The following is a 22,248-nucleotide window of genomic DNA, read 5'->3' as shown; positions in this document are numbered from 1 at the left end:
CTCTTCCAATGAAATACACCAGGCATTTCCTCCTTCTACTGTAAAATTAACATAGTCAATGCATACTGTTTTTTTCTGAAGTATCATTTCAGTAATCTCTGACTATAATTTATTACTGATGTTAGAATCATTAGTCAAATATTGCAGTCATACTAGTGCAGAAAACGGGGACAGTCCCATTCTCGTAACGTAATTATAATGAATGACTTGAGTACCAGTTATGTCTTGCAACACAGAAATAAACTCTTGGCAGATTAAGCAAAGAAGTCCTAATCCATGACCAAAACAGCTACAATTGTTGAAATTCTGTCCAACTCACTTTTTTTGTGAAAGAATATGTAAGGTTGGTTTATATTTACTCTACCACTCACATGAACAACTGTAAAACTTATTACCGAAAAGTACATACAAGAGAGAAATTGAGCACTCACTGATCAGACTAAGCTGCAAAATAAGCTTCCAATCAAATAAAAGAAATTTATCAATTTTTTATTTATGGCATTAGCTTTCATCGTAGCTTCCTTTGTAAAGTGGAAAGTCAGGTAAAGAACAAAGTAGTTACATCTACAAATGCTGTAAATGCCAATGAGCTAATTAAAAAGAAAATGGGAGCATAAACATGGAGAAGTTATGAATGCATTTTCCACTCATTTTTTCTGTTTCATCCTCTCTCAGAACATTCTATATTGGCACTGTTATATGTAAAAGAGAGTGCATGAGTCCAATATTCCTCACTATTTTTGTATTTTAAATGATCCTTGTTAACTACAACTCTACTATATCAGTTGTGTGTGTGTAATGTTTACAACCCTTTTTATTGCACAATACTCAAAAGCTCTAGAATAACATTAAAGGATAATACAACAATACTTCTAAAAGTGTTCAGTTTTTAAGGACATTTAAAACAATGTAGTAGACAATGGTAATGCAGCTATTTTTATAATTTTTTTTATCACAACCTGATCTGACCAATGGCACTTTTTACACAATTCTCTCTGCTGCACATTGAGCATAATTTCAATTTTGTAGTATAATACGTTAGGACATTTAAATAATAGTCATTTTTTATAGTTTTACCAACCACCAAAGTCAGTTAAATAACCATTGCTTAAAAATTGTGATAGCTAGAACAGACAGTAGCCCTATCACCAATCTGCTAGTAAGTTAGGCATGATGTATGTTGCACATCAGTTTCTCTGAAAACTGCAGTATCTACGGAAAGAATCATCACTGTGGCATTTTAAATGTACAACCAATGACTAAACTCCACATATTAAACTAATTTTAGTTTCTGAAATGAATCACAATGCAGAGAGAGGAAAATTTTTGTGAATTTATTATGCTATTACATGCACCATCTCTTTTCAAAAGTAGTTTCTAATCAGTACACTTAAGATCCAGCTAGAAGCACAGTATCCATTAGTGTGTGAATTGAAGTTACCCATTATTCTAATTGGTTTGGAACTAACATCTACATAAAACCTCAGTGTGCATAGCAATATTTACAAGTTGACCATGTATATCTTGCACACCAGTAAAGAGACAGGGTTGTAATAAAGTGTGAACCCAACTTCCTGGAGTCACATATAAACAGTTTAACCAGTCAGCACATTCTGTTTACATCTAGATAGTTGTATCCTGCCTTGTAAAGCCTTTAGTACAACTACCTCTACATAACAACAGAATCAAAGTTCATAATAAACATTAACTTCACCTTTACACTTAAAACAAATGGTAGTCTTGATTTGACAACCTGATAAATGGCAAAGCATGTAAAATAATTCTGAATGTACACCCACCACCAGAGTAAACACTGTTTTTCCCTTGTATTATGAACAGGTCAACAGCAACCATAATTAACTACAGAGCAGTGTTAATTATACTTGTACAGAATGAGGGAATTTCAGATTATCTTCACAAATGTAACTACATTCTACGCCAAGCACCTCATCACAGGACCTGAAAGCATATTTTGCATTACCAACAACTCACCAGCAAACTGCATCACTGTGTCATTGATGCAAGCTGAGCCACTTCTTGTCTGATCCATGAACAACTTCTGTATCAACTTGTCAGTGGTAAATACATAAAGTGTCAATGGATGCCAGCTATTGAAGAGAAAAATGTGAATGTGGGCAGATAAATAAATGGTTTCCTGGGATAAAGTGATTAATTATGATCACATAAACATATGTGCTGAGGAGATTCTGAATGGACTTACTTTTTCTCAATAATGCATAATATAACCTATGTTATGATAACATAAATATGGTTCTTATTCTCCACCTTCTACACTTATACTCCTTACAGGTACTACTACTGCTACTAGTAACTACAGTACCACGCCCCAAACATTTCATAGAGTTAGTATGTATTTATATATTATATGTTTGTTTTGTTGTAGAAAAATTGTTCAACAGTTTACAAAAAATTCCAAACATACTCTTATCAATAGGTGAACTTCAGCTAGATTTTATGAAACTCCCTGGCAGATTAAAGCTATGTGCTGGACAAAGACCTGAATGTGGGACCACAGGCAGATCCCTGTGTTTTAATCCTACTTAATTATATAATTGAGATAAAGCATGAATTTTAAACTGCAATTACTAATCTTTCATGTGTAATACAATGTCATTCTACTACCACATAAATTATTTAAAACTCACAATAAACATTTAAATGCTGCTATTTGGTACGAATTTGATAAACTGTCAAATATGAACATGTCCAAACAGCAAATAAAAATTGAACTGTACTATGAAGATATCATTTGGGATTTCCTCAAAATTTATGAAATGAAAACTCACTTGCTGTGATTCAATAATAAGTAAAGATATACAATGAAAAGTCTCTCATACTGAGACACAAACTTGTTTTTGCCATGTTAGTGATTGGGGGGGGGGGGGGGGGGGGGGGGATATCGGTGTTATTTTATGGCCAAAATCGGTTTTACTTTTTGCACTTTTCGGTGTTATTTATCATTGTTATTTCTAGCAAGCTTTTTCTATCATCAGTTATCTATTTTTGTCACATTTTAGGATTTTTCAATGCTATGTTGAAAATGTAACTATTCCTAAGATAGGGTGGGCCAAACATGAGACAAGTGTGCACGCACGCGCGCGCACACACACGCACGCACGCACGCACGCGCACGCACACACACACACACACACACACACACACACACACACACACACACACACACACACACACACACACATTGTTTTCTAATTCAGAAAAGGCTTTTTGGCTGAAAGCCTACTTATTTAGCAGTCCTTCTTGTGCCTGTCTGTGACTCAATATTTCCATTTCCACTGTATGGTGAGCAGCAATCTATCCTTTTCATAATATTGTCATTGTTAAATCCTGGATTTTCCATTGTTTGACTAATAAAAGAGCTACAGATCCCAGTCCACTTGGAGCTCGAAGATAAATCTATAATAGGTTGCCAGATAAAATAAAGCAGCTCCATGGAAAACAGTTGTTAACTGAAAAATGTTTATGCTCACTTAAAAGAGTTCTGAGCTCGATTATCAACAATTGTACCTATGTATATTAATAGTGGTAAATATTTATATAATAGTATATAATATGCTACTTATTGTATATATTCATCACACGTATGGCATTATATTTTTGGAAATGTACAAAAACTGACATGTCCAAGACTGCAAATTTAAAAATGACAAACATATTGTCAAAAATTGACTGTTTTTGTGTTAAATAGGGACAAATAAAGATTATTATTATTATTATTATTATTATTATTATTATTACTATTATTATTATTATTATTATTGGAATATAACTCAAGACCAGAGTGATCAAACATTTTCAATAGATGACATCACCTTCACTCTTTTGACTCCCTTATCAAAAAGAGAGTGGAGGAATGTACAGAGGTTCAGGTTACCCTCCTGCCTTTGCAGTGATAAATTACTCCAAAAGGGTAAGAATCAGAAATAATCAACTGCATGAATTTAATGACAATCCCGCATGTGCAGTTTTGTTTTATCACAAATTTGACAACTACAATTAAGGAGATTGAATAAAAATTAACAAATTGGTGATCAAGGCAAAATATTTCTTCTAGTTACTTTACATTCAGGGTGTTCATGCAGATCCGAAGTCCCTAAACATTTCTTTTTGAAATTTCTACAAGAATTTATCACAGCTTTATGGCTGTTTCTTCCTGGCCCGCACTTCCTACTAGCCACATTTTACCTGTGAAATAACAGTAAAATCCAACACTAACTTTGTCGTTGATTAAGTCATACAGTAATCAACCATTTAACTAAAATGCTATGGGGATTATTGGAAAGAGATGTCCATATAATCTTGTGATTTTATGTTCCTCTATGTACCATGTCTTTTAAACCTACTGCCGCCATCTAAATGGCAATTTATAAAGGAGTTTACCACATTCTTTCAATTTTGTACCACACAGTTTGGTCAGAACCCCACTTTTATTTGCAGCAACATCTACTACATTCTCTGTCTGTTTTAGAGGTAAATGGCTACTCAGTACTGACTGCAAGAGGCTTAACTGTTAATCTGCATGTCAGTCTCTCATCCTTACGTCTTCTTCCACTGTTAACTGCTGCAGTTATTATTCACATGAAAATATATTGCTAGTACTATAAGAAGTTGCAGGTCAGTGAAAGTATATACATTTAAACTTCCTCTGACTACTTACCGACTGTTGATGAACTTTATCGCATCAAAAGCACTCTCCACATTTATTATAGGAAGGATTGGGCCAAATACTTCTTCTTGCATAACAGGTGCTGTTGGTTTCACATCTGTGAGAATCGTTGGGCTAATGAATCTTTCTGAAGCATCTGTTTCACCTCCAACTGCAATGCTTCCATTACTCAGATAACCATGTAATCTCCTAAGGAAGTATGAAGTTTTTAACAGCTGGCAATCTACCATACTTTTGTTTTGTTAAGTTAATTAGTAATATACTTAGGATATTAAAATCCAAAACTTACTGGAATTGCCTATCAGAGATAATTCTGCACAGATCAGGCGAGTCCTTTGGATTATCTCCATACCATTCTTTTAGTATTTCTTTAGCTTTAGCAATAAAATTTCTCTCCACTTCCTTAGAACATAGCACATAGTCAGGTGCTATACAAGTTTGACCAGCATTGATGCACTTTCCCCAAAGAATACGTTTTGCAGCTATATCCATATTTACAGTGGAATCAATGTACACAGGACTGTGGACAATGAACTGTAACTGTACATGGGTCCAAATAAATATGCACTATGCAAACACTTACTTGTTACAAGTGAGGAATTTCCTCCTCCATTAACATCAAAATTTCAAATTAATCTGGTTTTTACCTTTTACCACCAAGTTCCAAGGTGGTAGGAGTCAAATGTTCATTGGCTGCTGCTCTCACAATTTTACCAACATGTGTTGAGCCAGTGTAAAAGATATAGTCAAAACGTTCTTTCAGCAATTCGGTTGTTTCCGGTACTCCACCCTGAACAACATGGTAACATTCCTATAAAAAAAAAAAAAAAAAAAAGACTTCAAACAATCAGAAAAAGGAAAAACAGCAGACATTATGTTCAATGGGTAATAATTTCTGTTTATGAAAACTGTCATTCCACTTGGAGATGGTTACAAAAGCATTAATGACAATATTATGCAAAGGATAGATGGCTACTCACCATGCAGTGGAGATGGTGAGTCTCAGACAGCATAATAAAAGAACCACTAAACAAGAAAGCTTTTGGCCAAAAGGCCTTCTTTTACTGTAGACACACAAATATTGACTCGAGCACAATTCACACACATGTGACCACTATCTCTGGTCGTCAAGACCAGCCTGTCAGCAATTGTGCATGATGCAATTTGGGTGGGGGGGGTGGGGGTAAAGGGAAGACTGGGGCAGGGAGGACGAGGTGACAGTAAAATGCTGGTTGTGGGAGCATACAGGGATATGATAAGGAAAGGGTAAGGCAGCTAGGTGCAGTCAAGACGTTAGATGTCAGGCAGACGCATTGGTGGAATAGAAGGCAGTAAGTTTAAAAGACATGGTACATGGAGCAGGAACAGGGAAGGGGATAACCAGCTGTCTCTTGGCCACAGTTTATAAGTAGCCATTCACGCGGACAGACAGATAGTTGTTTGTCATGCCCACGTAGAATGCAGCAATGTGATTGCAGTTTAGCTTGTAGATCGCATGACTGCTTTCACACATAGCCCGGCTTGTAACCAGAATGGAGTAGGTACTGGTCGGGGGATGTATGGGACTGGTCTTGCATCTAGGTCTATTACAGGGATATGAGCCGTGAAGTGAGAGATTGGGAGCAGGGGTGGAGTATGAATGGACAAGGATATCGTGTAGGTTCGGTGGGCGGCGGAATACCACTGTAGGGAGGTAGGGGTGGGAAAGACAGTGGGTAGGATTAGAAAAGCATTGCATTCATAATAATTTCCTGATTAATAAGTAACATTAATAACATAGTATAAGTATTTAGTAAACTCATAAAATGGATTTTTAGGGACAAGAAGTGCCAATTTGTCTTCAGGTAAGCTTTAGTCTTTATGACTGCTTTGTACAGAAGTAGTAGTTGCACATTCTCCGATTAGCTGACACAGCATATACCTCATAAGCAGTATCATGTCTCACAGCACCATATAATGTACGTTTGCCATCAAGTTGAACTAAAGCTCATTCACACTCCAACTGAAGTTCAAATTTACATGGCAATATCTACAATCAAGGGCACACTATGGACAGGTGTGCACTAAGATATTTATTTAGAGAGCTTCCATGAAAGAAATACTTGCAACAAGTTCTGAAAAGTAAACATCTGTTTACCCTCATCATATAACAATTCACAACAAGCTGCAGTATCTAGTGATGTGCATTTACATTGTTTATTAATTTGCATATTGTACCTAGCTTTGTATTATTGCCCATAATTTTTCTGTGGGGATGATTTGATCATTATACCTCTATTGTCAAAAGGGAAGTGTGTGTTGTATGAGGAAGCTCATAAGATGAAATTTCTTCCTTCACTACAACAAGATGTTATGCCACTTTATACAGTTAAAGAGGTATACAATCAGTTCAGACAATTATTCCAATTTTGCCTCTGTCATACTAAATTTGACGCAAAAATAATATTTTTAGCTGCAATAGTACTGGGCACCTTCTCAGAATTTTTTTCTGTAAATGCAACAATCTGTACAATGCGACAATCTGTTACAAAGCAATGTGGTATCATAAAATTAAACATCTCATTGAATGTATTTATTAGTCATGTTAACTGATTCTTATATTTCTGGATGGTAGAACAATTTATTATTTCTAAATGAAAATCACAAAATGAGGATTTGCTACAGTGTTTTTCAATTACAAGTATTTGCTTGTTTATGTTCCTTCACAAGATTAATTGTAACAGCCACAAATTAACCGTATTAAATGTTTCGTCAGATATACCACTGTTTCATTCTGGGATGTCATCACTCGGAAACGTCAAACACTTACTGGTAGGCCTGCACCATAGTAATAATCCATTCTGGATAAGTTTCACATGAAAGGTACAAATTACTCCATGTCAGCACTAGGGCTCAACAGAGTTTTTCAGACTGTTAATCATTTGGTAAAAGGCACAAGAGGAATGTTAACAATCAGTATGAGAAAATAAGGGCATATTTCTTATAATTATTTATTTTTGGGGTTCCGTATGTCAATCGACAGAATCCTTAAAGGATGACTTTATTGTCCATCCATCTGTCTGTTAAGACTCCTTTTTCTCAGGAATGGGTAGAAGTATCAAGTTGAAATTTGTGCTGAATACTATGGATTACAGTCTCTTAGCAGTTGAAATAATTAAAGCTTCTAAGTCCATGTAACCAAAATATACGGCTATATATGTCACATATTTTGATACTCGCAAGCTCAACCATCAAACCTATAAATGAACTATCTATAAACATGTCAGACCTGATGATCTAGCAGTGAAGTGCATGCCTGGAAACTGAGAGGTCATGGGATCAATTCCTGGTCAGACCATACATTTTTCAGTCTTTGTTTTAGCCTACACTTCACCTCTCAATGATAATAGGAACCAGCAGACACAACACATGGTTCGGATTGTGTATTAAACTGTATTTTCCCTTTCCCTAAATGTATACATAATTAAGTCTGCATAGAGCCTTTAGAGCATGAGTCCTATTGCACTTGTTCATTTTTTTTAAAGGGTAACTAATTTCATGTTTTGAAGCTTACAGTACTCTTTTTTAACTGAATGGGCTGAATGCCAGAATGTGACATTTTTTATATGCCAAAAGCAGCAAAGAACTGTAATTTCAATTTAATTGTGGTAACCAATGAGAGTGAACACACACTTGAATTATTTCATCTCCTATGCATTATTGCTATTTTTTTTTTTTTTTTTGTCTTTGTAAAAAGGCAGATTTCTTTTAGATGAAAATGGTAAAAATGTAACTGAAAATCTGAGGTACTTTATAAGCATATGTGAATGTCTACATATTTCATGTGATATTTGTCAAAAGCATCGCATCTCATCTCATGGAAGTTTACTCTATAACAGGTTTTTCTAGCATACAAGTACGGATGTGAATAAACTTTCATATCTACTTTTATATCCACATCGATATTGTGCAAACCACACATAGATCCATACTGCACAAATGAGCAGGAAGTGCATAGCAGACAGAACTTGCCACTGTACCATTTTTTATGGTTTATCCCCATTCCATTCATGTGTAGAGGTGGGAAGATGATGATAAATGCCTCAGTGCATGTTGCAATTAGTCTGATCTGGTCTTTGTGTCATCCATATGGGAGCAATACATAGAGAGTTTCAGTACAATGCTAGATTCATCATTTGACACTTGGTCTTGAAACATCATAAGTAAGCTTTTGAGGAATAGTTTGTCTTCCAAGCATATGTCACGTTAGTTTTTTCAGCATTTTCATGAACTATTGCTGTGGGTCAAACAAGTTATCATTTGCACTGTCCTTCTTGGCATACATTCAATATCTGGTGTTACATCTAATGGTACTGCTACCACCCAATTGAGCAATATTTATATGCTGATCGAATTTTGATAAGCTGCCTGGCTATTCAGTCCTTTTATTTTTGTTTAGGTAAAGATACAATTTTGTTTCACACTCATATACACACAGAAAGATAATTTTCAAAAATATTACAGGAAATTCACAAGGTCATATTATCTTGCAGTGGTGGAAGGGCTTATGTAACTAATAGTATCACACCTGTACACCCATGCACACTGAGTAGTACAGTTTGTTCAATCTCAAACATATACCCCAGGAATTGTATGATTCATTTGTCATTTGTAGTCAATCACTATTAAATTATGATGCTCACAGCACCATCTATTGCTACCTTTTGCAACTATTTATTTTTCTTCTGTCATATGTTATCCCCCTTCTCTGATAATATTCCGCTGCAAATTTGATGTCGTTCTGCCCACTGGTGTTATTTCTATAATGGTTTGAAAGTTTAACTATAATTATAATCACCCTGTATATCAGCACAGTGGTAGGAAATATACAGCAGCTATTAAATACAATTTTAGAAGAAGCTTGTTTGATACTAATTTGTCTGTATCAGATTTAGCTCAAATAAAATAGTTGTGTCACCTTAACGATAGTTCATTATTAATGCCATTTGTTACCACTGCTTCACTTTGTTAATAAATAATTTTACTCATTCCACATTTCTGAAAAAGCTCTTTAATGATGAGGCCTTCAGGACATGTGATATAAATGAACAGACCAAACAATGGTCAAGGTGTTAACATAGAAGCAGTAATAGCAGTAACAGTTGGAACACATTACCTGATCTAAGTACTTTGGAAGTAACTCAGCTATGAGTTCCGAAGATCGAACAGCCACTTCTGATGGTTTCAGCACAACACAGTTACCTGCAGCTATAGCACCAGCCATTGGCAACAGAGATAACTGCAGTGGATAATTCCATGCACCAATAATTAAAACTACACCATAAGGCTCCTTAAAAATTAATACGTCATCCATTAAATTGACAAATCCTTTCGCTGGCTGTCAACAAAAGAAAATAAATTTCCAGTAAGATCTTTAGGAATTCTTCACCACATATTTGCTTCACAAAAATATCATCATGGTTATCTTGTTTTAATATGGTTAAGTGATTCATAACAGTATACCTTATCAGGCTTCATCCATTCTTCCAAATTCATCAATGTATTTGTTAGGTCATATTTTAGAAACTCTACTTCTGTGACAAGGGCCTCTTGTTTGCACTGAAAAATAATGAAAATAAGATTGTATTAATAGTAAAACCAATTTACTAGCCAGAAATAGCTTCACATATTACTACATCCAGTGACCCAACTAAAATTCAAGAAATCACTTGATTAATTGTAGCTGAACAAGAGAAAGTTTTAAAATGAAAAAAACTGAGACAAATAACCAAAAATAAAGTTGACAAATAAATTCTCTCTTTCTGTCATATTTAAATGGTAATATTTATTTGCTGCTCGCTCTATGTATGTATTACTTCTAATACAGCATTCCGAAATTAGGAGTAACTTTAAACAAAATCACACCAATGTGAAAGTTAGTATCAGTTACAATAACAATAAATTTCAGTATATGTTACTCACTTTTCGGAGATCTGACGCTAAAGCTGCAATCATTGCACCTTCATTCTCTTCATACATTTTGTACAATTGTTTTAACTGCTTTTCACGAAATGCTGCTGGTTTTGTTTGGCCGCTATTAAAGGCATCTCGAGCCCGTTGCACAATCTGCACCAAGAAATAATGAAACATTAATCTATTTCTCAAAGCACTAATTAAACTAATGGAAGATAAAACACAGAAATAAGACAGTGAACCATTCCAAAAATTAATACATAAATTTGTCAGATTATTTCCATTACACAGCACTGGTTTGAAAATGGCAAAGGCAATGTCTGACTTTTCTATTTAGTATAATACAATTCCTTAGAGTGTAATGATCTTTCACTGCCACCATCACCACCACCACCACCACCACCAGCAGCAGCAGCAGCAGCAGCAATAATGTGGATTAAGCAGCAGTAGCAGTCGTGGTGGTGGTGGTGGTGGTGGTGGTGGTGGTGGTGGTGGTGGTGGTGGTGCAAGGTACTTGTCAGTTCCTTTTAAAATGGTGTAACTGCTACAATGGAAGGTACACAAAAGTTCATCTAATGATGATTTAACAGTGCTCTTTATTGTGGCCAGCATACTGTTAAAACAATAAAAACCTAGGGGAGTGGGATGGGAAGGGTGGAGGGAGGAGAGGGATGGTATGGGTGGAGATTATGGTACAGGCACACGACTGCAGGAGGGGAGGGAGGAAAGGGGGAAGGAGATTACACCATTGAATACATTTACACACTGTGGTAATTCTGAACTGATATGGGTAAGTTACACATTTAGGTTTAACTTTAACAACACTGTAGACACTGGCAGCATTCCAAGTTAAAACCTGATGCATTACATTATTGTTCAAAACAGTATTAACAATCTGTATAACAAACAATATATTTTAGGTATGAAGAACTTTTGTAATCATCATTTGGATAGGCTGATACCTTCTGACTCCACACTGGAATTAACTACACGGGTTCTTCATTACAACATATACACAGGGTGAGTCACTAACTATTGCCACCAAGAATAACTCTGAAAGTATGATAGGAGCTGAAAAGTTTGTGGGACAAAAGTTGCATGGGATAACGGGGGCCATGATATGACATTGGTTTTTTGTTGCTAGGTAGCGTCGCTTCAGAGATATGAAGGAAAACTTTGCTTTTTAAATGGGATACTATAGTTTAGTATTTTCTGATAGTGGCTATAGAGACGAATCCAGTGATGTGTAACAGTAAGGTCTTTGAAGGTCAACAAGGTGGCATGAACATCCATTTACAGAAGGCGTTCGAAGTGATGACCATTGGTATCAATGTAGTGCTGCAATCATGGATTGAGTGGTATTCCTTATCACCTCAGCACTTATTGAAGCACATGCTCTGACAATTCTCTCTCACATATCTTCAGGTGTAGTTGGAACATCTTTATAAACAATGTCTTTTATGAAACCCCACAAGAAAAAAATCCAGAGGTGTCAAGTATGGCAAAGAAGCCGGCCACGACACATCTCCTCCGCATCCAATCCAATGAATTGGGAAATGTCTCTGCAAGTCATTTCTAGCCATCAGCAAAAAATGTGCCAGACACCCATTGTCTTGATACCACATTCTGCTCCCTGTTCCTAAAGGTAATTCTTCCAATAACAGACCTAATGTTTCTTGAAGGAATGTGGTGCACTTCCTACTATCAAGATTTCCATCGATGAAATAGGGGCCTATAATTCTGTCCTCCAGAATTCCGCAGCATACATTCACCGACCACAGTTTTTGGTGTGCAACTTGCCGCAGCAGTGGATCTTAAGTTGCCCAATAATCCACATTATACAAATTAACATTTCCATGGTCCGTGAATGTAGCCTTGTCAATGAATAAAATCAAATTAATAAATGTGTCGTCCCTCTGAATCTGAAGTTGAGCCCATCGGCAGAATTCAATGCGACACATACAACTCGTACCAGTTAGTTCTTGGTGGAGACTGATATGGTAAGAATGATACTTATGGCGATACAAAACATGAACAACACTACTCTGGTTCATGCCAGATTCCCCTGTGATTTGAAGCGAACTAACACAAGGATCTCTAATCACAGTGGCAAGAGTACCAATTTCCATTTCCTCATTAGTAACTTTCCTTTGCCAGATGTGTTTCTGATGCATTAAAGATCCACTGTTTTTCTCAATTTATCATACACACATTTCAATGTATGACGCGTAGGATGAGTATGTTGAGGATATCTTTCAGCGTAGAAGTCTCCATCTCTCACTGATTTTTGTTGGTATTCTCCATAAATGAGAAGCATATCACCTTGTTCTTCAAAGGAATACATCATTCACATTCGCTTCAGACACCTTCTGTAAAAGGCCGTTCATGCCACCTTGTTGACCTTCAAAGACCTTACTGTTACACATCACTGGATTTGTCACGATAGCCGCTATCAGAAAATAAGTACCAAACTATAGCATCCCATTACATATTTTTTTTAAAAAAGTTGACCTCCCACAAACTTTTCAGCTCCTATAATATTTTCGGAGTTATTCTAGGTGGCAGTAGTTAGTGGCTCACCCTGTATACAATGCATCTGATGAGCACACATTAAAGAATACTTCTTACACAATCGCTAAATGCCACATTGAAATCTTTCCCTGGTTTCAAGGGAGTAGCCACTATAGCTTTCCGTTTAAAGCCATGGCAATATCTTTCTGATCACATCTTGTTAAAAAGTTGCACGGGAATGTCTCTTGGATTTTTGGATTCAGCTGTTGCAATATGTCTTAGTGAATACTGTTTGGTCATGGACTATATTTTTCACCATATATAAGGCAATCTTAACTCTCACAAGAGGAAAGATTTGCTGTACTTCTGAGTTTTTCAAAATGAAGTCAGATCCTCTTTTCCCTGGTTCTCAGGGGTACTATGAAATATCATTTTGTAATTCACAAGTTCTTGTGTTTACTCTGCACTGTTTGCATTATAACATTTGGTGATACATAACAAATTTAATTTCTTTGTACAACAAATATGTCAATTCAACCCTCTCTCCCATAATTTCTCTTGATTATCTCCACTTAGCCACTAGACAACACTTTCAGAAGATATGGATCCTTTGTCAGGTGCCTAAGATCAGGTTAAATGCAGTCACCTGAAGCTGTTACAACCTTTTCATAGATCAACTGCAGTTCGTCACTGTATGCCTTTTTTAGGTTAATGTGTACAGCTTATGGTACAAATTTCACACATTTTAGACCCTGAATAAGATTCATACAAAAGATTTAAGTTCATCCTGCTATCTACACACAGTTACTTAAAATAGTCTTTTTCACGGTTTGTTTATACTCAGTGAACACCTAATGATTTTCTTGAAGGTTTATTAAACCTGATAGAATGCATCTGCTAACGGAACTGTGCCTTCTGGAGATTCCTATGTTGTACCATAGGCTGTCATTAACTTGGTTCTTGAAGCTCTTATTATATCAAACTAATTCCACAGCTCTCAAAGTCAAAACACTGCTCTATTTGATATGGTTGAAATGAGAAGCTGACATGGTACAGGACAGATGTTCGGTCAAAGATACAGTAACAACTGAATCATATATTTTAAATTTAAAAAAAATTATTGAGCAGATTTATTATTACTATCACTACTGAGACTGATGAGTTCCTTGTTCACAACAGTAAATCTGTTAACAACCCAAAGTTTGGTTTGAACACCAAAGTGCTTTACTGGCTGTGGTCTTATTGGAGGTGGTACGCCATTGCCCTCCTCTGACTTTTGAACTGGCAAACCCAGCCAATTATAGAGGGACCATAGAGGGACCAAATCAGTAAATATCTTGTTAACAAATATTGTCAGAGGTGAAAGAAGTGGTAAGTGCCAGACAAAATCCTACGACCAATGAGGAATCCAACCTGAGACCTCTGGATCTGTAGTCTGTCAGTTTACCACTGAGCTATTCCTTGTTCTCTTAAATCTTGGAATCAAACTTGATATAGCTATCATCACTTTCTATTCCACAATAATTGTTGCATGATATCTGCTCTTCATAACAGTGACCACTAAATGCTCAGCCTCACACAAATACAATCCTGCAAATAGAATTAATGTTCATATGTCTTGCCACTGAGCAGTGGATATTCAGCTTTTACTCAACTCCAAAATACAGTAAATTCCATTCTGCCAAATTGTGTCTTCAATATAATGTTGCGAGACAAACCAATGAGATTTTCTTCTCCTAAGGAAATAAATTCAGATTTAGAATTGGCTTTAAATGGGTCCTGAAACAAAGAATATTTAGTGATATTATAAGCCTGAAAGTATTTCTTGAATTATTTTTATAAGGTAAGTGATCTTCAAATATCATCAGTATTTACATCAACACATTTTATTCATTATTTTCAAATATAAGTATGTATATATCTAAAATAAGTATTTTGTCCTTGAAGTAATGATATGCAAAGGAGAAGAGATGTATGATTCTAATTTTTCAATTAACTGCATTTTGAAATTCAACATCATGTGCTCAATTCCGCGGCTGATGGCACTGAAGCAAACACACATTTGAACACAGTCAATTTGCCATTTTTTAAAAAATTTCCTGAGAAATTAAAACTGTGTGCCAGAGTGGTAGACAGAACTTCTATAAATTTTGGAAAGTTGGAGATGAGGTACTGGCAGAATTACAACTCTGAAGTTTAGATGGTAGAGCACTTGCCTGCAAAGGGCAAAGTTATCAGGTAAACAGTACAATACACAGTTCTACATTGCCAAGAAGTTTGAAATCAGTGCACACTATTCTGCAGATTCAAAATTTATTCTGGAAAGCATTATTTGCTCTTAACAAAATGCTTAGAAAATGTATGTTTTGTTGATTTAGCTGATTTAACTTTACAGTCAAGAAATTGTGATGTTTATCAACAATGCATGAATGAATGGTTCAGGGTGGTGTTTCAACTTACTCGGAAATAGAAAGTGCTACTAATATTTTCAGACAATATTCACACCTTAGTCTCTCTTCAATTAGAACTCCATGGAATGTACCTTACAAAAAAGGAAGCAAAATGAAGATTTGGGTTTAATATTTCATCACAATGATGAGGTCATTGCAGACGGAACACAATCTTTGATTGGGGATGTACACTATGACCAATATATATTTAGGACATTTGCAAAATTTTATTCCAAACTTAGTTTTCCACTAAGTCTTTCAAGAATCCTCTCAGTATAATGTCATCAGTGCCTACATGCCAGCCCAGGCTGTCCTTCAGGACAGCAGTAGTTCATTCCAGGAAAATCTGCTGATGGCACCATCACACCACCATTTCTGGCATCTAGACTGAATCATGTTGCGTAGCTAAGCCACTGAGGTAACCAACAGGGAATGAGGCAGGCAAGTCCTGTGTGGTTATTACGGGGTACTGGAGGACAGAGAACAGCTGCTCCTCTCTCTTCTGTGGCAGCTGTCATAGGGATCAAACCCCGACTGAGTCGATGTACTGTGCAGATGGCCTAATGCCATCTGCATCTGTCAAATGTAAACTGCTGTCTCTCTTGTTTCCTATTCAGTTCACTTCTTTGTTCAAACACTTAGACTGGCGGTCCATCTCTACCTCTGCCACGGGGTGAGCCTTTCTGTATTCAATTGTCGAGAATATATTGAAAGTTTTCTTTAAGTCATTGGCTTCTACAGCTGTTTCAAGTCCGTTATTGCATTGCCGGCTGTAAGACAAGCCGAGCAGTTTTAGCTTCTTCTTAGTGTTTCCTCTTCTCTGTCAACAGGTGACATGACATGTTAAATACCACCGAGTGGTGTGAAATACACACTACTCTTCCAGAAATTGCCTAATGTGCAAAGCGAGGAAAAAGAAAAGAGATACAGGGAATGAGTGTGAGAAATGTCTAGTGGTGTTGCACATATCTGTATATTTTGGGGGTATACTACAGCAACAAAAACTTCTAAAACAGTATTATCTCCACTTTTCAATAAATAGTGAGGATAGATTTACAAATAATTGCTATAAAAAATTACATAATTCTGAGGACAGTGTGTAAGACAAAATACACTGTTTCTTGTAAATTTATATAGTAAATAGAGGATCAACTAGGGAGACAAATATTAGTAAGTCAATTGGATAACTAACTGTTTTATTTTGATGCCCCCCTCAAACACTCAATCGTCCCACCATGCACGCCATACAGCGAAGGATGGGGAGGAAATCTGTGCCCTTTCAAAGGGACTACCTTCAAATTAATCTTAAGTGATTTAGGGACATCACAGAAAATCTAAATTGGGATAGTCATGTGGAGACCTCACTCAGTGTGGTGCAGTGGTAAAACAATGAATTCGTACTCTGGAGAACGTTGGTTCAAATCCACATTCAGCCATTCCGATTTTAGTTTTCAGTTGTTTCCCTTAATTACTTATCGGAAATAACTGCCTAACTCTTTTTTTAAATGATACAGTCAATTTCCTTCTGTCTTCCTTCCGTTTTGAGCTGTCACCTTCTGGATTACGAGTCCAATGTCTTACCACAACACTTCACATGATCTACCTTACACCCGATTGCAAATATATGTCAATGGATTTTCATTCTTCCTCTCAGTATCCTTTCCTGTTGCAGATGGTGTGTAATATTGGAATATTTTGTGGTGGCCCTGACGCACAGCCATCATTTCCCAGAGCACCTGGGCACACAATTTGGGAACCACTGCTCTAACAGATGAGGAAACAAGGATAACTATTTGCAATATTATGTTTTCCACAAATCCAAATATTCCATTATTATTTATTTAATAGTGTCTTGTCCACAATGTTACAATGTAACTTTTTTAAGGTAAAATGAAATAAATAAAATGATGAAATGGGAGCCTCTGTCAAATTCCTTTCCTACTCTCCCTAATTATTCACCACACTGTTAATACCTCAATGAACATGTAGCCAAGTTTCCTCCCATTCCACAGATTTGAACCCCCACAGAGCTAAGCCGCCTGTCTAACTGTACGGCAATCCTATCACCTAGGAACAGTCTGGAGGATTTTGGTGTGTGTGTGTGTGTGTGTGTGTGTGTGTGTGTGTGTGTGTGTGAGAGAGAGAGAGAGAGAGAGAGAGAGAGAGAGAGAGAGAGAGAGAACAAAGTGGTAAATCCTGCTTGTGGTATTGTACACTTAATCCTGGATATGTTGCGTCTGTATTCAAACAGCACCAACTTCTTGTACAGTGTTCTGTCTACTCCAATTACCTTACACATTGCTGGCTTCCTTCTGGGTACCAGCCCTCCATATCAGTGTAACCAAGTTCAGGAGAACTAACTGGACAGGAAATTGGAACACATATTTGATACCTGTGGTTCATGGAGATCCAGAGGAAAACTAGTTGCCTACATTTCAACTTAGGTACAAGTTTATGCATCTAAGTAATTATAAATCAACTGGGATGACACAACTGAAAGACTGGCTGCTAAGAAATGCTGGACTCTTGCTCCTACTCAACTCAACAACAGACATCTCACCTTAAGACAAACATTTCTTTCTGTTCCTCCCCCTCAGAACTCATTTAGTTTTGTTGAGCAGCCACTGGGTCATCTGTCTTTCCCACTCCAGCCTCATGTGTCCTTTCCTACCCCCTCCATATCCATCAACCCAAGCATCAGCTCTCTAATAACATTTCACCAAGGTTATGGTAGTGTGCATTTGGGTGTCTGTGCGGTTGAGTGCATAAATGTGTGTCCTTGCTGATAGAAATAGAGCCAGGGCTCAAAAGCTAATTAATACTACATTCTGTTTCACGAGTCTCCAAGCCACACATCAGTCTGCTAAAGGTAAGTACTTTCCTTTATTTTAGAAACAGTTAACTCATGTTCACAGGTTTTGAAAACTCAGTGTTCCATCTTTGCACAAGTTTCACAACTGGGGACTAGTGGCAATATTGACTAATGATCAAGATCTGCTAAACTTGAATCCAATGAGGAATTAATGATGTCCCTGAAGTGCTCACTATTTAGTATCAGTCAGAAGTAACTTATAGTTTATGGCTACCAAGGCAGTGGTTAACATTACTCACCAATGAATCGAAGAGTTGTTTTCGTAACTTTCAACCAATTGTAGTGCATTGCTTAAAAATTTGAATAGTTAAAGAGAAAGGGGCACACGGGTGTAGGATAGTGGCAAATTAATATCAAATTAATTCAACAAAATGCTCCGAGACACTGAACAAAATAAAGGTTACTATTAAAGCTAGAGAGGATACTGTAAGTACAGAAGACAGGCAAATGTGCAAATTCTATGGACAGCTCAATAAGTACTTTCATTTAACTGTCAAAAAAGACAATAAAAAGAGTGTTATGAGAAAGATATGCACAGAAGCAATATCAGATTTGTTAAGAAAGCATGTGAGGAAAATTAGGCAGTTATGGCCCTAGAAAAAAACTGACACAGTATAGGGTCATTCCGTGCCAAGTGGTCTGGAGGCTCCCACATCACCTTCATGGATTTTGATGAAATTTTGTATGAACATTCACACATGTCCTCAATGAACACTGGTAAAGTTTCAGTTTCAAAAATTTGATACTTGCAGAGATATAGTCACTTGTTTAAGCCCATAGCACAGCTTTCTATAGTGTGTCCTTGAATTTTCATCAACTTTGAGATATCTCTGTAAGTATTGGTATGAAAGAAATAAAACTTGGCCATCTTATACAACTTTTAGAGCCCTTTAAAGTAAAATATTAAGAAAAGGATTTCTAAGCAATTTTCATATAGATAATTTGAAGCAAAGTTGGGCGAAAAAATAGCTGTTTAAAACAAATGCTAGCTTTAGTTTCTTATATCTCCAAAAGTAATTGTGGATTGTACATGAAACTGTGCACACCATAACTCACCAACACAAGGGCTTAGAATATAAAATTTCATTCTCCTATTGCTTTCCATTATTTCACAAATCTAGGGTGAAGTTGACGATTTTTCAAAAAATGTTAAAAATGGGTATTTTTAGTCAATTTTTTCAAAAAAGTGTTTTCTCCAAACTCTTCTAAACTATGGCCATTAGAAAGAGCATATTGTAAACTATCTAGAAAAGTGGATTTGGTTTTGCAATCCAAACATATAAGGCCCTAAAAAGTAGCATCATCAAAGAGGCGCATTGGAAGTTTGAACACATTTTTCTGGATCTCAAATTATACCTTAAATCTTTTATTTTGCCTTATACATGTTTATTAATGTCTAAGATAAGTGAAATACGAAGTCCTGATGAATAGGACCTAGCTTAAGTCTGAATAGCAAAAGAATAAAAATAGAAACAATGTTATTTCTTAATTGTCCCCCCCCCCTCTCTCTCCCTCCCTCTCTCTCTCTCTCTCTCTCTCTCTATCTCTCTCTCTCTCACACACACACACACACACACACACACACACACACACACACACACACACACACACACACACACAATTATTATTAAGAATGAATGTAAATCGTAAAATTTATTTGCATAATCATCTAATTATTAGCCGCCTGTTTAATGAACACCAGCTTACTGATGGAAAAAAAAAAGTGTATATGTGAGTTGCTATGGCCCATGGTGACTTAACCACTGTTAGTTTCATTTCACCTGAGAAAACCAGCATTCCCATTGCCATAGGGGCCACGCCCGATAGCTTAGCAACAACAGCCACGGGTGGGTTTCATCACCACAGGATGCCAAGCCTGATAAGGGTTTCTTTACACAGGTTCCCAAGCCTGATAGTAAAATTATATAAGTGCCCTATAATTAGAAGGTACTCTTGGGTTCCTTAGATTGTTTCCTCTAACCTATTCCAATTTTTGATATGCTACATTAATTTTCTGGTGAATATCAAGAGGAATGGTGTATTGCCGGCCAGATGAATTTACTGATGGAGCTGGAATAACTGCAATAATGTGGTGTTCCGGAACCCAGCACTTGTCACTTCTTGGTGGCCAATAAAATGAATTTGCTGCACTACATGGGTGCATAAAGTTTATTAATGCATCCCTTTGCTCTGTGGAGGTCTCACAGATGTTCCCAGTCCACCACATGTTTTCATAGATGCATGTAAAATATTGTCCTGGTTGGAGAGCAGACATTAATATGCCTCCTTCATTACTGTGACCCATTTTAGCTAGAAAAGATGAACAATCATTTGAAACTCTGCTGACCTGAATTGTTGTTTCATCAATAGGTAAAAAGTGATGATTTTTTCTAGTGCCTGCTACACTTTGTCCAAGTTTAAACCTCTCCTCTTTTGACACAATATTTTTTTCAATGTCATCTTTACTGACGAAAACAGATTTAATTCCATTAATGTTTTCAGAGAAGAAGTGAAACAGATCTAGGGGAGTAAGAATTTGTCCATTAAGTGGCCGTTGCAAGCTTGCTCTTGCTGCTAACCGCTTTGTTGTTCCTCCAATCCCACCACAAGGTGATTTCCCGTGAAGAGTAGCAAAAATTCCATTGGGCTGTCATTCCAAAATCACTCTTATGATAGCACAAATTTAGGAAATTCTTGAAATATTTATATTGAGCACTGGAGCCATCACTGAAATAATGAATGTGGGATATCTGCGCAAACCGTGCTTTTATATATTTGATGAGCTCCTTGATAAAAACGTGAACTGTAATAGTGTCATGCCACAATCACTGATAATGCAAAAACTTAAAGATTCTACTTTCTCATTTTGACGAAAGTAGATAACAAATGGATGAATTGTTGCTTGACTATTGTCCCAGTGGAAGCCTTGCACAGCATCCTGAATGATAAAAGAATAATTTTCTGCAAAATCCATTAGGACAACAAGCTCTTCGTCTTTCAGATGACATTTAAGGCCTTTAAGATGAAAGCATTTTCAATAAATTCATCCACTACCATTTGCTTCGTGTCCAGTGTGGCCAGATTGGTATGTATCCATTGCTTAAACACAATAACTTCCTGTGGCTCATGATCTAGGAAATAGCTGGCAATTTCAGATGCTATAGCTTTTGGCCCAGGACACCTTTCACAGTGATGTAGCATGCACTGTTTAGAGTTCAAACTGCCTTGCTGAGAATCTCCTTACAATTTTCACGTATACCAGCTCCACTAAGCATAAGCTTAACAGCTTGGTGAATTGCAAAGAAGTGAACTGCATGCATTCCAGCTGATCCTACTTTTACACACATCAACAAAGGAGGTGGCTTACAAAACACCTGTTCGACCTATACTTGAGTATTGCTCATCAGTGTGGGATCTGTACCAGATCGGGTTGACGGAGGAGATAGAGAAGATCCAAAGAAGAGCGGCGCATTTCGTCACAGGGTTATTTGCTAACCGTGATAGCGTTACGGAGATGTTTAGCAAACTCAAGTGGCAGACTCTGCAAGAAAGGGCACTGCATCGCGGTGTTCCTTGCTCGCCAGGTTTCGAGAGGGTGAGTTTCTGGATGAGGTATTGAATATATTGCTTCCCCCTATTTATACCTACCGAAGAGATCACGAATGTCAAATTAGAGAGATTAGAGCGCGCACAGAGGCTTTCAGAGAGTCGTTCTTCCCGCGAACCATATGCGACTGGAAAAGGAAAGGGAGGTAATG

General features: G+C 36.8%; 1 protein-coding gene across 9 annotated transcripts in view; it reads right to left on the bottom strand.

The window, feature by feature from the left end:
- LOC126273088 (aldehyde dehydrogenase, dimeric NADP-preferring) overlaps window positions 1-22,248 on the bottom strand; it is a 308,800-nt gene that overhangs the window by 41,084 nt on the left and 245,468 nt on the right. For 5 of the 9 annotated variants that reach the window (XM_049976508.1, XM_049976506.1, XM_049976513.1 and 2 more), the window contains exons 3-8: window positions 10,667-10,810; window positions 10,208-10,303; window positions 9,861-10,082; window positions 5,353-5,516; window positions 4,995-5,225; window positions 4,697-4,894 (exon numbers count right to left, since the gene is read on the bottom strand). In XM_049976508.1, the coding sequence (XP_049832465.1) occupies window positions 4,697-4,894; window positions 4,995-5,225; window positions 5,353-5,516; window positions 9,861-10,082; window positions 10,208-10,303; window positions 10,667-10,810 (1,055 nt within the window). Of the gene's footprint in view, window positions 1-1,992; window positions 2,109-4,696; window positions 4,895-4,994; window positions 5,226-5,352; window positions 5,517-9,860; window positions 10,083-10,207; window positions 10,304-10,666; window positions 10,811-22,248 lie in introns of all 9 variants that reach the window. The other 4 variants (XM_049976507.1, XM_049976505.1, XM_049976510.1 and 1 more) reach the window with 1 other exon arrangement.

The sequence above is a fragment of the Schistocerca gregaria genome, chromosome 5, assembly GCF_023897955.1.
Source record: "Schistocerca gregaria isolate iqSchGreg1 chromosome 5, iqSchGreg1.2, whole genome shotgun sequence".
Lineage (NCBI taxonomy): Eukaryota > Metazoa > Arthropoda > Insecta > Orthoptera > Acrididae > Schistocerca > Schistocerca gregaria.
The sequence above is the reverse complement of the archived record's forward strand: the minus strand, read 5'-3'. Positions and strand labels throughout refer to the sequence as shown.